Source organism: Erigeron canadensis, chromosome 6 (assembly GCF_010389155.1).
Source record: "Erigeron canadensis isolate Cc75 chromosome 6, C_canadensis_v1, whole genome shotgun sequence".
Taxonomy (NCBI): Eukaryota; Viridiplantae; Streptophyta; class Magnoliopsida; order Asterales; family Asteraceae; genus Erigeron; species Erigeron canadensis.
This window is the reverse complement of record NC_057766.1, coordinates 23,776,510-23,792,621: the sequence shown is the minus strand read 5'-3', so window position 1 is coordinate 23,792,621 and position 16,112 is coordinate 23,776,510. Positions and strand designations below refer to the sequence as shown.

Below are 16,112 nucleotides of genomic sequence, written 5' to 3'. Positions count from 1 at the left end.
TACTATCATATAAAAGACATTTTAAGTAGTAAATCATGATATTCTTAAATAGAAACTTGCATTTTATAAAGATAATGTTAAAAAAAGTTAATTCAAAATTAAATGTAATGTATATTTATTTATAAAACAAAATACTAATGTAGTTAAATGTCTATTATACATAGAAAAAATTAATTAATACAATGTAAACTGATTATTATAATTGAAAACTTAAACTTTATATTAACATAACTTTAATAAATGGTTAACCGAAAATGAAACTGAAATTAACCGACTTTTTCGGGTAACCGAAATTAACGGTTCAAAATTTCTAGTTAACCGAACCGAAACCCGAAAAACGGTTCGAAATTTCTAGATAATCGAACCGAACTGAACCGTTTACGGCCCTACTAAAAGGGTTGATGCCCGTTGGATATAATGTGTTTCGTTTACACAATACGTTTTTCATTGATGATATCGGATGATTTTTCATGATATTTGTCGCACGTGGTTTAATATATAGAGGAGAAAATAACCCTTTTACACATACCCATTTCACCATTTAAAAAGATAATCGATAAACTATTGACTTACAAGAATATGTTTCATAAATGATACATATTGTATCATGTCCTAATTAGATAATTTACCATTTAATGTTCAGAGTAATATAGGTATTTTCGAGCTTGAAAATGTAAGGAAGTAACAAAAAGGCCTAAAATTTATTTATAGATAAATTATAGAAAATTGTAGATAATATTAATACAAACACAAATGAAACTGGCTTGTTGAAATCATTTTACCATAAACACATGATTTATTGAGTTTAATCAGTTAGAAAGCAAATCAAAATTTATTTTACTTTGCTTTCTAAATTAAGTGACAATGATGATAAAATTACAAATGATATGGTTAATAATAGCATCAGATTTATTGATATGGCTATTGTTTGCTTATTTTTCTCCGAAGACCTGATGTGGTATTTAGGTTCTAACAAGAACATTAACTCTTCAACAAAAACTCCATCTTCAGGCTATCCAATATATACGAACGAGTAAGCAGAGGTGGCTCAACAGTACTATAGGACTAGACGATTGCTTTAGGCCCTTAAATTTCCAAGGCCTCAAAATCTTGTATATTAGACTTAGTGTTTGAATTTTGGATTAAGTATCGTTATATAATTTGCATTGCAGTAACGCCTTTTTGATTTTTGCATCAACATCTGCATATTTTTTTTATTACTTGTAGTTCAATAACAAAAGACGAACTACTTTTTTTTTTACTTTAGTTTATATGGTAATGAATTAGGGCCCCAAAATTAATCTCGTTTGAGGCCTCTAAAAACCTTAAACCGTCACTGCGAGTAAGCAACAACTAATGTGACACTAGACCCGACCAGAACATGAACACTTCATTTTTAACCCCACAAAAGCCCAATCCTACGACTGGGTTTTGTAAACAAAGAGGACAAACCAGAATGAACACGAACTAGACTTTATCTATTTTTATTTGTTTAAATTTAATAATATCGTTAAACATAAAGTTATTCTAAATTTCTAACTTTATATTTATATTCATAAACAAATACATATACAATAACGAATAACTAGAAACGTTTTGATACAAAATTTATGATCTAAAATGATCACGTACATGTTTAACTGTGAATTCTAAGAAATTTTTTTAATAATAACTAGCATGGTACCCGCGCGTTGCAGCGGATACCATTGACAATGCGTTCAATGTCGTGATTACCCCGAAAACAGTATAAGTAAGCAATCAATTAAGCGAGATACCACGATGATAACGTAACTTCAATAGCAGCCAACATTAACCAAAAAAATACATGTATTTACAGTATAATTGGGCAATCAATTAAAATGAGAATGTGGGAACGATTTAGATAGTAATGCATTTTAATTGAAATAAAGGAAGGACAATTTCGTACATTCGCATAGTTATATTACAACATTTTAGGTGAAAATGTTATTTTTTGGGTTAAGTCACTAGATAAACAATGTATTTTTCCTCATTTACATGGTTGCCCATTGAACTGGATTATTGATGTGTATCACCCATATATTTTATAATTTTTTACATGGTTGACCAACTGCTAACCTGATGACCTGCTATAATCAAGTCAGCAGTTGGTCAACCATGTAAAAAGTTAAAAGTATATAGGTGATACACATCAATAATCCAGTTCAATGAGCAACCATGTAAATGATAAAAAGTACATTGTCTATCCAGTGGCTTAACCCTTATATTTTTTTTTTATATATATAATACTCGTAATATAGATAGGGAGTAACTCGTAACTTACCAAAAAGAAAAAGTAACCGTTACAAATCCGACCCTGATATACCCAAACCCGAAAAACTGAGCGGGGAAACATCTATACATACAAGTCCAATATATATATACACACACAGTCACACACACACACACACACACAATTAATCATCATCTAATCAAACAATGGCGAGAACCAAACAAGCTGCTAATCGAAGTTGGGGACACAAACGCCCTTCTACTTCTACTGGTACTTTTATAATTTTCCCCTTTTTTTTCTTTTTTATTTATTACTTTTCCAAACCCTAATTCATTTTTTACTCTTTTTTTTTTTTATCTGAATAATTACAGGTAAACCTTCTACTTCAACTAGTACGGTAATTTCTCCCTTTTATCTGTCTATTTTATTTTATATACATTTTTTCAATTTGTCATTTTTTAAAATTTTTTTTTTAATATTTTTGTTTTTGAATATTCGCAGCCAGGAAGGAGTCCGAGAAAGAATGCTAATGGTTAGTTTTTTTTTTCTTCTTCTTTTTGTATATATTTGGATTTGTGTTTTTTATTTTTATTTTTTTTAATTTTGATGAAATGAAAATCAAGTGTTTGTTTTGGGGAAATGAAGGTACTGGAGTAAGGCAGAAGCCTCACCGATTTAAGCCGGGGACTCAGGCTCTTCGTGAGATTAGGCGTTTGCAGAAAAGCGTTGATCTTTTGATTCCGGCCGCTCCATTTATTCGAACTGTATTACCTTTCCTTTTTTTCTTTGTTATCTATGTAGTTACTTTTTAGTTATGTTATATCTCTTGTATCTATCTACATGTATTATATATGTATATCCTTATTGATAATTGTTGAGTGTTTTTGTTTACTCGTGTTTAGAGTGATTTAACTTTGAAATACGAAAGGAAAACATAATGTAGGATAGTAACGATTGTGAGCACTTGATTGTTCATTTCTTTATCTTTAATTGACCCAAACATCCAAAAGATTGTGGAATACTTCTGCTTTTATTAATTTGTTGCTAAGTATATCTATTCATCTGGCGTCTAATGCTTTGTGGATAAATAACGTTGATATGAGTCTAGAAGCAACAGATACGGAAAGAAATCTAGGATAAACTTCATAAATTCGTATACTACTACTTAATTTTGCCGTATGATGGTTTTTGGGATACATGGTCCAATAATTGTAGGATTTGTATTCATTAATGGGATTCCAATTTTCTAACATTTGCTTCATGAGTTAGGATTTTGAGGGTTAAGTTGTGAATATTATGATTTTGACATTTTGGCAACACCTTACCTATCGATCTGTTCTTACTTTCATGACGTCGGCCTTGGGCTAATGTGTCATTTTTTTTCTTGTTCCATGTTCTGTATCTAATACAATGCATATTTTGAATTTGACTATTTGAGATTAGATGATGACTTACTCTATACTTCATATATAGTAGTAAGAAACATCAATAAAAGGGGTATTTGTCTTACTTATATAACAATCTATGACGCTTATTAGTATAGTTTGCTGCTCCCTTTTTAGTTTAGGACTTTCTTTGAATCTTAATTCGGTTGGTTCTTGATTTGCTTAGTTCATATCAAAGCAAACATAGTCCCAGTTTTTATATGTTACCTAAAATCTAAAGTTATTTTGGGACGGAAAAGAATCAGAAGAATTTTTAAATGTGGAGGAATCAGTTTCTTGATGTAGGCCAAGAAGCAGACCTTATGCCACTGACTACTGATTTCTTTTCCAAGCATGCTACATAGCTACCCCTCTCTTCAGTACCTTCGATGAATAATCTTGAATTTCACTTTCCATGACATTGCTGTTATCTTTTAGTGAAAATTCCTAGGAGTGCTTTTCTATATTTTATTTAGCAAGCTGAATTTTTTTTTGAGAATAATTGACTTTGAGTTATTTAGTCCATTAGTGCATAGGCCGTAACAGTTTCTGGTAGACAATCATGTTATTAGATATCCGTTGCAAGTTTCAGCTCAAGATACTGGCTCAAGAGATCTGAAACGAGTATCTAGTCCCAAGTCTGATGTCAAATGAAGTCACATGCTGGCATAATGTTGTGTTACTGCTAATGCATGATTTTTTATATCATGTTTTCTGTTTCCCACCAGTATATGCTGTGTTACCTATAGAGAATTAACAGAGCAGTGTTTGCTTTTCCAGGTAAGGGAAATCACAAGCCTGATGTCAAATGAAGTCACACGCTGGCAGGCTGAAGCTCTGCGAGCCCTTCAAGAGGTATTATAATACTGTCGCTTAATAGTTACTGAATCCATCAACTACCTGTTTGAGTGCTTTGTTTTCTTAATCAGTTAATCTCATTGATTGATTTATACCATTTGTTGGAGCGGCGAAGCTGTACTTTCTGATTGTTAGCAAACCACATTTATAATAAAGTGATTGCTTCTCTTTTCAATATCCCTGGGGAGCCTATATGCATTACAATATAACTAATGATGGTAAAAGAACATCTATCCTAATTAAGAACTAAAAAAAAGTTAAATTCCATTAAATGATACATAGGTGATCTCCACAGCCTTGAGCTGATTAGTTTAAGCCATGGAGACCTTTTCCGACAAGTTAATGTTGTTGGGCATCACTAGTTAAACAAAGCTTTGTATCATCCTTTTTAAAAAAAAATCAGATCTTGGATCAAGTTCTGCCACGTTTATAACTAATGAAAATATTCTTTTTCAGGCAGCAGAAGATTACATAGTTCATATATTTGAAGATGCAATGTTATGTGCAATTCACGCCAAGCGTGTTACCGTCAGTAAGTTCTAATGGAATTTCAATTGATACACATTAAAGTAGCGAAATGGCTGGCAGGTCAGGCAGGGTTTGGTTTAGGTTAAAAAAACGGGTCAATTTTTGTATGGGTTGAAAAGGGTGAAATTGACTTCTTTGTCCAAACTATGTAACTTTTAATGCCTAATGTCATAAAATAACAATATCCTTTGCTATTTAAAAACATAGAAGATGATGAAAATAGAACACTTCTACTACATTTGATGACGGGGTTGGTTTAGAATCAAAGTATGATGAAACATATGGATTGTGATTAGTTGGTGACAATACTATTTGCCCCTTTTATGAATAATCAGTGTCAAATACAAATTACTGAAGGAAAAAAATTCACTTTGTGAGGCTTTTGACCCAGTTGACCAGTTTCTATTTAAGCTTTATTATTCATTTAACCCGATGAGGTAGAAAGAATAATTCAATAGGTAACCTCTAAAGTAGTCGATGCATGTACTAACCTCTTCCTATTCACACTTTTTTCTAGTGCGCAAAGATTGGGAATTGGCAAGGAGACTTGGAAACAAAGGCCTACCATGGTAGTTAGATCAAGCAGCGATTGTTGTCCTCCGTAGAAACTAATATTTAGGGTACTAGTACATGACAGTAAGTAGAAGACAGGTACATCATTATAGACCTGTTGAAATTTAGCTGGAATGTCAATTATTTTGTTTTCTGAGCAACAGTTCAATCACAGAAGATTAGTGGAGTAATTTCTTTATAAATGGTGTAACATTGGCATGTATGTATGTTTAATGTGTTCGTTTTAATGGTCGTTTTTACCTTCAAAGATTACGACAACACGAAGATAGAAAATCGTGAAATTTATTGTCTCTTATACATTGCGACCCTTTTAGAAGCAAGTTTTGGCTGTGAATTTGTTGTATATTCAGGAATTTATTAGTTCTACATATAAAAGGAATAAAGAACATTTTGCTTTCAGTTGGAGTATAGTGAGGCAATGAGCTAACTGATGAAACACTTCAAAATGCCAATTAGTATAAGAATACAAATCATTAATTAAATAAATAGTATTATCTCAATTATGTTATACGAAAGCAACAGATGTTAAAGATAGCAAAACTTCATTTAAAAATTGAATATCTATGGCGCCCTTATATTCCTGCGACAAGTCAACAAGTTGAAAAATAGATGTATTCACTGAAAGCACCCTCAGTTTCTTACTTATCTTACTGTTAAGTTTAAGTAGAGTTTTTGTAATTATAATTTTAAAAAGTTTGAAATTCAAATCACTTTTTTTTACTACTAGCATGGTACCCACGGCGGTGGTCGTGGCGGCGACAGTGTGGTGGTGGGAGCGACTGTTGGTGGTGTAGGCGGCGTCAAGTGGAGTAAATAATTGATGTATAGGTAATTGATTTAAAAGGTTAATGAATTTAAAAGATAACGGATTGGTAGTGTAATTTAACCATTAATGTTATTTTAGATAATTTTCTCATGTAACATTTAAAGACAGAGTTTTTAGTTTTATTAGATAGTATAAAAGTATAGATAGGTGTATAGAGGAATTAGGATTAACAAATAGGGGTACTTTGGGTATAAAAATATGTTGAATTTCCTAAAATAGGAGATGTCAATATGTTTTATAAAGGATTATAGATATAGACAGATAAGTAAAAGCTAAATGTGATTAGTTTAAAAAAAAAAAGCTAAATGTGATCATAGATTTAAAAAAAAAAAACCATAAAAGGTGAAAATACTACATGATAGTATGATACTCTTATCTTAATTGTATGGATGATGGATGCACCCACCAGGCCACCATTCTACCAACAAGTTGACTCATACCCGACTAGTAGTAGTTAAATAAAAATTAAAATCTGATATACCTAACTCATTAGTGATTAACTAAGGGAGTTCACTCCAAGTTAAAAGAAGATCATCTATTCTATTTGTGCCTTTGTGGTTACATATTTTTTTTGTATTATTTACAGAATATAGCTTATTTCCTAACATTTATTATGAAGCTAAAATAGCTAAATATATCATTTATTCTGTTATGAACATTAAATTTTAATTTTGACAATTGGATTTTATCTAATATCTAAAACATTACCTATAAAGTTAGATTAACTTTAAAGGATTCTAATCCATAATCTTTAAACAAAGTTTATAACATCATTTATCAGTTATTGAAATATTTACTTTATTTTAGTACATACTATAAAAACAAAAATAAATAAGTAACATCTAATATCTATTTTAGTGATGTTTTATTGATGATATGTCTCAATAGTCAATATAGTTTCGGTATGCGTAAAAAAGGGAAATGTAAGACAATTTTACAATATAGCTGCTTTCAATATAAAAAGCAATCTTATATGTTATGAAGGAAAGTAGGGATGGTTTTCGGTACCATACTGTACCGAACCGGTTAGTATCAAAACCGAAATCCGTCAATGTAGGAACCGAATATCGTACCGAAGTTATGGTACAGGTATCGGTTCGGTACCGGTTTGATACCGGTTTTACAGTATCAAAACCAAATGGTACCGAAAAAAAGCAAAAAGAACTTTTGATTGAGTGATATTTGGCCTCAGAGTTTAAATATGTGTGATATGGTGATTTTTTTAGGATTAAGATTCTCTAAAGTTATTATTAACTTTATAGGTGAAGTTGAGAGAATCTTGACATTTGGATTAAAATCAAAGGTTAAGATTCAAAGTTGATATTTGAAATTTGACCTTTGATTTTAATCAAAATGTCAAAATCATCAACTTTACCTATAAAGTTAATAATAACTTTAGAGGATCTCAATCTTCTTTTTTAAGGGTTGAACTAACTTCAGTGTATTGTTTAATCAATATATAATAGGGGATGTGAATATAAGGCTGTTAGGTAGCTAAGCTTAGATGTTAGATACTCACATATTAAATTTTTAAACCATAAAAATCATGAGGGTCCAGACAATATTCATTAAACAATAATAAAATATTAGTATGTGAAGAGTTTCACACCTAAGGTTAGGTGTCGGACAGCCTCATATTTCCTTTTCCTTGTATAATATGTACACAAATTGTGTTAGCATATTAATATTGTCTGGCAAAATGCTACACCGATATAACAGCTAAGATGTATTGTTTGATCAATATATAATACTGTATGTTATTGTAGTTAATATCTCTTGCTAAAATCACATATCCTAAATACAATAGAATTAACGTATTTACGAAGTACTACTTATTCTTGCACACGATTCAGAGAATGTGGTAACAAATATATGCAAATTTGGTTGCATTATAAGAAATTATTAAAATGAAATGCACATGAAAGCAATCCATAAGGCAGGCTTTACAATATCAAATGTTGTTGCAGATTACGTACCCTACACAATAGCAAATAACAAGCTCGTCCTTTTAGATAGCAAACAGTCGGTTCCAATTTCGGTTTTACCGGTACAGGACCGGTACCGAACCGATTGGTACCGATACCAAAAACGACTCAAACTAAAGACCGGTATCGATACCAAATCGCCATCAGTACCGATTTTCGATATTTCGATAATCTTGTTCTTCCTCAAAGGAAAGTGATATTTGTATCATGGAATTTAATAAATTTATTATTGTTGTGATATTTGAAACATATACATTGTGATAGATGTATTAAATTATGTGATACGATTATCATTTTCCATCTGATGAACTTAATCCGCCTTGTTAGATTACATAACATTTTTTTTGAACGACGACATATTATTATTATTGAAACTAGACGTTAAGAGAGTACAAATAAAAAAAAAAGAAATGATTAATCCTTTCAACAAAATAGCTTAAAAATCCTCTTAATGATTGGATAATGACATGTGGAAAAATCAGGGGGCAAGATTAGGAAAGAGAATTAGTGGATAACACATATCACATTCTTTAAGTTTTAAGAGAATTTTTAGGCTAATCTTTAAGAGGATTTATTATCCAATAAAAAGTAGACTACATAACATATAGCAACACAGTTCTTAAAGCGTCTTCAAGCTTGCGTCCCAACCAACCAAGACTCCAGACGTTATAGGGAAGTCATGGGGACTCCCTCTTTATAGGGAAAGACCTTAGGGGGTGTTTGGTATGATGAAATGGAAATGAGAGAAAAGGAAAGGGAAAAACTTCCCTATTTGTTTGCAATGAAGAAAAAGAATGAGAAAAGAGAAAGGAGAAAGATGAATCAATTTCATTCTCCCTATTTTCTACATATTGTAGAAAATGAGTGAGAATGGAAAAAAAATTTTTTTTTTCTTTTTAAGATGTTATATGTAAGAAATGTATTATTATTTAAAAAATTCATTTTTTTATAAATTCATTCTTTGTGGGTACCAAATAACGAAATCCATTCTCTTTCTCACTATTTCCATTCTCTATTACATTTTCATTCTCTATGAATCCTTCTTACCAAACACCCCTTATAATCCATCCATTAAAGGAAAAGCCATCTCATTAAAATTTTAGTTTATTGCAAACACCCATGATAACAATGATTACCAATTATTTTGCTGAATGTATTTTATTCTTTCTTCTAAATAATTAAATAAAAATTAAACTAATTACAACTCCTGTTCCCATCCCATTTCCATGTGGAAAACTGAACAGTAAACACCACCAGATTCCTTTCCTCTCACAAAGCAGCCACCTTTAATAATAAAATAAATAAAATATCTGTTATTATTATTACAATTAATTATTAATTTATTATTTTAAACACTTTTTTTTTATCACAACTTGCTTTGTATTTGTATAGACAAAAAATACAGTGAATGTCAGAAAATTAGGGTTGGAGACATGAGTTTCAGAAATCAGTGTTGGTGTGAATCATGTCAAAAGACAATTCCTAATTCATTATATTAGATTTTTGGGTATGGAACCTTCACTTTCTCATTATTAGTACTTTTATTCTTTATTTATTATTATTCTATTTAATTTATTTATTTTTATATCTAATCATTGACTGTTTTTGAAACACACCGATTAATTCATATTTGATTTATAGTTTTTTGTTGGAAAGTTTTGATTTTGATATCTGGGTTTTGTGTTTTGAACCTTTTTTTGATCTGGGTCTAGCTGGTATTTGGAAAAAAACAAATATCTTTCTGTATATACATACACTGGATAATAATTTTGATCATTGAAGTACATTTCTTGGAAGATACGTTTTGAGTTTTGAATCTTTTTATGATCTGGGTATGGTTGGAATTTGGAAAAATATATGTATATATATGTAGATACATAGATATAGATATGTATGTAGCTATATATATATATTAAATTTAGTGCTATGAATCCATGATATGGAACATGGGGTTTTGGACTTTTTAAGCTTTTGTGATCTGGGTTTAGCTGGAAATTGAATTAAATAAAAAGATGTACTGTTCTTTAATTTTGCTGGATTTTTTGCTTATCTGTTAATTTTCGGACCAAATGGTGAAGTTTTTGATATGTAGCCTCATATTTGGATTAATATGGGTTTCATTGTTTATTTGATATGCAAGCTCTTGTTCAGGTTTTAACGTATAGCTGAATTCGATTATATAAAGGAGGGGAAAGGATTTTTGTAATGGAATTGAAGTTAGAAGAAGATGAAGATGAGTTTAGAAGCTGTTGTGGAGACGAGGAGGAACTCAATAGGGATGAAACGGGGAAACAAGGTTTAAAGAATGGCAATGATGATGAGTTCTTAGATGAATTTTGGATACGAATGTTTTTCAAGGGTGTATCGATTACAGATCCTGGAAATAACGGTTTCAATGTTTCGGGAATTGGGGTGGTGATGGAAAGAGCTGACAAAGTTCCAATAATCCAAGTGCAAAAAAAGCTTGAGTTTTTTGTAGATGAATCGGTTGCGGATTATCTGGCTCTAATGGATGGTTTACTAGAAGCTACACGAAATAACATTAAAAGGGTCTTTGCATTCACTGATTCTGCGACCTTATTTGATCAGGTAACTGAATTGTTCTAGCTTAATCAATTTGTGTTCAACTTCATTTACTTAACCATTGATAGATTTTGCTTAATCAATTTGTGTTCAACTTCATTTACTTAACCATTGATAGATTTTACTATCTTTATGTAGCATATATTGTCTTTATATTTGACCATGACGATTACATGTTCATTTGCATTATTGATTCATAACTTGTGCTTTTCTGCCAGATTACAAAAGACGAAACCCTTGAGAATCCACTTCTCATAGCATTAAAGCAACGAATATTAGAACATGTTGAAAATCTTGAACATTTTGATCTAAAATGTGTTCCTGGTATTAATCTTGAGGAGTCATTACGGCTAGCTCAGGTGGCAGTCGGAATAGTTCATCTTCCCATCAAGGGTGATTCATCAGTCAAGACCTGTTCAGTCTGTTGTGAAGACAAACCAACACCCATGACCATCACCATGAAATGCTCACACAAATTCTGTTCTTGTTGCATCAAAGCTTACGTTGATGAACAAGTTCAGTCCTCTCAGATTCCTGTCAAATGCCCTCATTCAAATTGCAGATACTACATTTCAACACCTGAATTGAAATCGTTTCTTCCAGTTGCTTCTTATGCATTGTTAGATGACTCCCTTTCAGAATCAAATTTGCAAGCCAAAGATAAATTTTACTGTCCGTTTACTGATTGTGCGGTTCTGCTTGATCCTTGTTGTGATTCAAACCATTCGGACAATAATTGTGTGGAGTGTCCTGTATGCCGAAGATTTATATGTGTGAAATGTGGCGTCCCTTGGCACTCATCAGTGAGTTGTGATGAGTTTCAGGACCTCCCACCACAGGGGAGGGGTAATGGTGATGATTTGGATAACAGAAGATGGAGGCAGTGTAGGATGTGCGAAAGGATGATTGAATTGACGCATGGTTGCTATCACATGACGTGCTGGTATGATCATTTTGACATGTGTGCTTAGGACTATTTATCTGATTTTTATCATATATACAGTTTTTTACATTCAGATGAACATATTTACTTCTGGTTAAGTTTCTTACCAATTGCTATAAAACTTATTATCTAAGAGTAACATTTAGGTATCTATTTACCCTTTTTTTCTAATATTTACTATAGTGAGAGACGTCTTCTCTTATTTCACAAGGGTCTATTAATATTTCACATAATTGGCAGTGTTGATCACTTTCTATGTAGTTTCTTAAATAGTCAGAAACTCAGAATGATAGTGAAACTCGAATGTTTGAATATTGGAAAATTGAGATAAGTCTTTTGTATTCAACTTCAGTTTAAAGTCTATTGTATATTGGTATGTCTCCAACATTGAATGTTTCAACCACTAGTGTGTTGGTCCACTGGGAAGGACTTGTGCCTGACTCCTCTCAATGTAGGGGTCACAAGTTCTGTCCTTGTCATAAACCCCCTATTGGCTATGGAGGTTCACCTGTTGTGACTCCAGGCTCGCAAAGCGAGTCGCCTTGGGATCAGTTTGCTCGCAAAGCTAGTTGGATCACCAAGCTCGTAAGAGGCAACAAAGAATGTTTCTACTGTGGTATGTATCTATCAAGTATTGCCATTGTATGTATCCCAGTAGTACTTTTGCTGACAACTAGTATGGATGCCACATGGCAACTTATAGATGATATGCCGACTTAAGTACTATCAGATACATACAACAGTATTTGAAAGTTCAATACGCATGATATAACCCATATGAAACGTATACATCAATATAACCCGATGCAATATACTTTGGACTAAAATTGAATACATTTTCATGCACTCGACTCTTCATTATTTTGTACCATTTGGAAAAGACACAACAAAACACCCCTTCTCTACAGTACTTCTTAAATCCCCATAAAAACCACCGCATTTCCTTTTCTAAGAAGCCCTTATTATTCTTAACCTGTTTGCATGTTGTTATCCTCTTGACGAATAACTTGAGTTCTCTTTTTTCCATTCAGGTGCGGACATGAGTTTTGTTATTCTTGTGGTACCGAATACACTGAGAGTGAGCAAACATGCGCATGCACATTATTGGATAGTGATGAAGGAGGTGATAACAATGACTTTAGTCTTACTCAGAACTTCAGTTCCAGCCCTGCACTCGAGGAATGGGCATGGGATTCATGTGGCACACTTTCAAACTTGATGGATGCTTACTCGGAACAAGAAAGATCACAACTTGCTCTAATACAGAGATTCCTTGCTGGCGGGTTTAGTCTTGGTGACCACCATACATACACCTACCAAGCCCAGTCCCCTCCACCCCCATGCACAGATTCAGATTCTGCATATCTTGAAAACACGATGAAGGACCTCCATCAGCTTCCTTGGCTGGAGAGGTTTGTATCTGTCATTGATGATAATTATTATGATCAGTATACTCAGTGAAGCATATTTAACATTCGGAAATAGATAAAAGAAACAAATAGTGTTGGATGGAGGACATGGAGAATCTCATTCTGTCTCTCTGTAATCCATATTCTATCATAGCCATAGAGTGTAGTTAAATTCACCATTCTGATCTTCCTCTTGAAGATCATATTTATCTTCACTTTCTGAGTTTCTGTATACAACATTGTTCATCGTGGTCTCTTTCTTTTTCAAATGAAAGAATAGATGACAAGAACATTTGCCAATAAAATGAAACCGTAATCTATGTGCTACGGATTCTTGCCAATTTGGCATATTACTCTCTGAATTGCATAGAATTTTTCTAGTTGAATGATTAAAACTGTTAGAATTCTCGTTTCCTAAGAAAGGGGGAATCTCCATATGAAGGCAACTTGGCTCAATCTGAATCACAGTATGCAGTCAAACATAGGGATAAGTATCTTGGAATGTAACAAACTTTGTACGAATGTCTATAGTAGGAAATAACTAAAGTCGTGTGTATTGTATGTAAACAACTCAGAAATAATGTTTATTGTATGTAAGAAAATGTTTCAAACCAATTAAAATTTAACAAGTGGCACCTATAAATGGTTGCCACGTATGCTTTTTTAAATACAATAAACATTTTTTAGAGTTGTTTACATATAATGCACACGACTTTAGTTATTTCATAATATAGACATTCGTCCAAAGTTTTTTACATTTTAGGATACTTATCCCGTCAAACGTACTGGCTATAGCTGAACCAGTAGGAGCAATTTAGACCTGCTAGAACCACTGCCCTGAGACAAATCTTTGTTCAAATTGAATCCAGATTTCACAAGTAGGAGCAATGAACGTGATAAATTTGCCATTTGATTTACAACAGAACTTATAATCCAACAAACAACATGTTATTGCAAGTATCCCATTGTTTTACAAAAATTAAATCATTCCCATCCTCTGGCTTTCTCTGAGGGTTCTAGGCAATGAAATATTGTGATTTTTCAACTACCCATAAGCTGTGTAATTTTAGTTTTTTAGGCTTATTTTGTGTTAAAGAAGCTAGTTTTAAGTGTTTAGGCAAGCTTTTATAAGCCCCTTATGAGAAGCTAAAAAAGTGAATTCAAACAAAGTTTTTAAATCTTATGTAACATAAACACTAAGGTTGCTTTCTTTTAAAAAAAGCATATAAATAAACGATATTAGAAAAGCTGAATTCGAGTATCACTTTTTACATTTGGAGAATTGGATTATTGGGAGGGTTTTTTGAAAGTCTTAGATTCCGTCATAGGTGTAATTTAAAAATAGAAGTAGATTAGCTTCGGTTAAAAAAAATTATTAGAAAAGCTGGGCCACACATAGTTTGCTTTGATAACTACTACTGTTATTTAATACTTCTATAGTTCTACGTACCAAATTAAAATGTCAGTTGTTTTTATTTTTTTTAGCAAGTGTAATATTTTCTAAATAATAAACTAACATCTTATCAGTTACTACTTACTAGTATTTTTTCTAAAACTATTTGTCAAATTCAAAACAAATACTTACTGTAAGATGGTCGAAGGAGTGTTTACTAGTATTTTTTCTAAAACTATTTGTCAAATTCAAAACTAATACTTAGGGCGCGTTTGGTTCGCGGAATGTTTTTGAATGGAATGAAATCTTTCAAAGAAATTGGAATATAAAGGAATGGAATTTGACGGAATGTTTTTGATTTTTTGAATATTCAAGTGAGGGATGGAATGAGATTCCTTCCCCCATCCCCAAGGAATGGAGATTCCATCAAATGAGGGAATGTTAACATTCCAATGGAATGTGATTCCTCCATGTTTAACCAACCAAACACAGTAAGGAATGGAATTCAATTCCAATTCCATTAGATTCCATCAAATTCTGTGAACCAAACGCGACCTTACTGTAAGGAGTTTTTACGTATATCAAAAAAGTTGGTTTATCAATCCACCAAAACAATTGGCCCAACAACACTCAAATGGGTTGATTGATAGGTTTTAATTCTCAATTTTTAAGTGCAATTTATCTTATTTGAAAAGCAAGTAACGACATGTTATTTACAACGTAATTTTAAAAATGTAAAAAATAAAAATAAAAATTCAAAGTTTAATCCTAAACACCCTTTAATTTTTAACAAAATACGGTTTTTTTTTAAAGTGAGTTTCGATTTTGGAGACAATTTTAATCAGAAATTTTCTGGACCTCCAACTCTCTCTTCAAAATTTTTTTAAAATGAGAACCCTAAGACTCAAACCTGAGACCTAGGTTAAAATCACCCCCGGAGCCCACATAATGTATTTAGAAGATATCTCTGACCACTAGAATTTAAGCAAGTGGTTTTAACAAAATACTTGATTTTCTTTCTTTGTGGTATTTTCCTTTTTCCTTTTTTATATAATTATTATTATCAATATAGGTATTTTTTCATAGCAATGAATTAAAATAAACATAAATACTTAATGCTCTCTTTTTCATTTTTGAATGTTGTGGTTTGACTAGCAAAGTTTTTTTCTTTAAATTTAAACATAAATTTTTTGTCCATTTTATATGATACTTGATGAAAATTATATCAATAAAAAAACACTTAAAGTTCAACTCATTCATATATTTTAGATAAAGTATTATATGACCCGATTAAAAATATTTACGGTCAAAGTTAAAGAAAAAAAGTCATTACGACATT

The 16,112-nt window shown here is 31.8% G+C and overlaps 2 protein-coding genes across 3 annotated transcripts; both read left to right on the top strand.

Moving 5' to 3' along the window:
- The first annotated feature begins 2,382 nt into the window (after positions 1 to 2,382).
- LOC122605630 (histone H3-3-like) lies at positions 2,383 to 5,865 on the top strand. Its single transcript, XM_043778587.1, has 7 exons — positions 2,383 to 2,521; positions 2,623 to 2,648; positions 2,753 to 2,783; positions 2,897 to 3,015; positions 4,456 to 4,530; positions 4,990 to 5,065; positions 5,579 to 5,865. The coding sequence occupies exons 1-7, from the start codon at positions 2,458 to 2,460 to the stop codon at positions 5,632 to 5,634; spliced, it is 447 nt and encodes a 148-aa protein (XP_043634522.1). The 5' UTR covers positions 2,383 to 2,457; the 3' UTR covers positions 5,635 to 5,865.
- Positions 5,866 to 9,642: 3,777 nt separating this feature from the next.
- Positions 9,643 to 13,728, top strand: LOC122603985 (E3 ubiquitin-protein ligase parkin). Of its 2 annotated transcripts, none has more exons than XM_043776862.1 (4): positions 9,643 to 9,952; positions 10,597 to 11,034; positions 11,247 to 11,971; positions 13,003 to 13,728. In XM_043776862.1, the coding sequence occupies exons 2-4, from the start codon at positions 10,651 to 10,653 to the stop codon at positions 13,430 to 13,432; spliced, it is 1,539 nt and encodes a 512-aa protein (XP_043632797.1). In that variant the 5' UTR covers positions 9,643 to 9,952; positions 10,597 to 10,650; the 3' UTR covers positions 13,433 to 13,728. The 2 variants fall into 2 exon arrangements, with proteins under 2 accessions (XP_043632797.1, XP_043632796.1); XM_043776861.1 differs by having other exon boundaries at positions 10,586 to 11,034.
- The last annotated feature ends 2,384 nt before the right edge of the window (positions 13,729 to 16,112 follow it).

Bases quoted from the DNA above. Each gene is read 5' to 3' on its own strand.
- LOC122605630 (XM_043778587.1), top strand. From the start codon at position 2,458: ATGGCGAGAACCAAACAAGCTGCTAATCGAAGTTGGGGACACAAACGC. The intron at 3,016-4,455 runs GTATTACCTTTC...TTGCTTTTCCAG, and splicing joins CCGCTCCATTTATTCGAACT to GTAAGGGAAATCACAAGCCT. The intron at 5,066-5,578 runs GTAAGTTCTAAT...ACTTTTTTCTAG, and splicing joins CGCCAAGCGTGTTACCGTCA to TGCGCAAAGATTGGGAATTG.
- LOC122603985 (XM_043776862.1), top strand. From the start codon at position 10,651: ATGGAATTGAAGTTAGAAGAAGATGAAGATGAGTTTAGAAGCTGTTGT. The intron at 11,035-11,246 runs GTAACTGAATTG...CTTTTCTGCCAG, and splicing joins CTGCGACCTTATTTGATCAG to ATTACAAAAGACGAAACCCT. The intron at 11,972-13,002 runs GTATGATCATTT...TTTTCCATTCAG, and splicing joins TGCTATCACATGACGTGCTG to GTGCGGACATGAGTTTTGTT.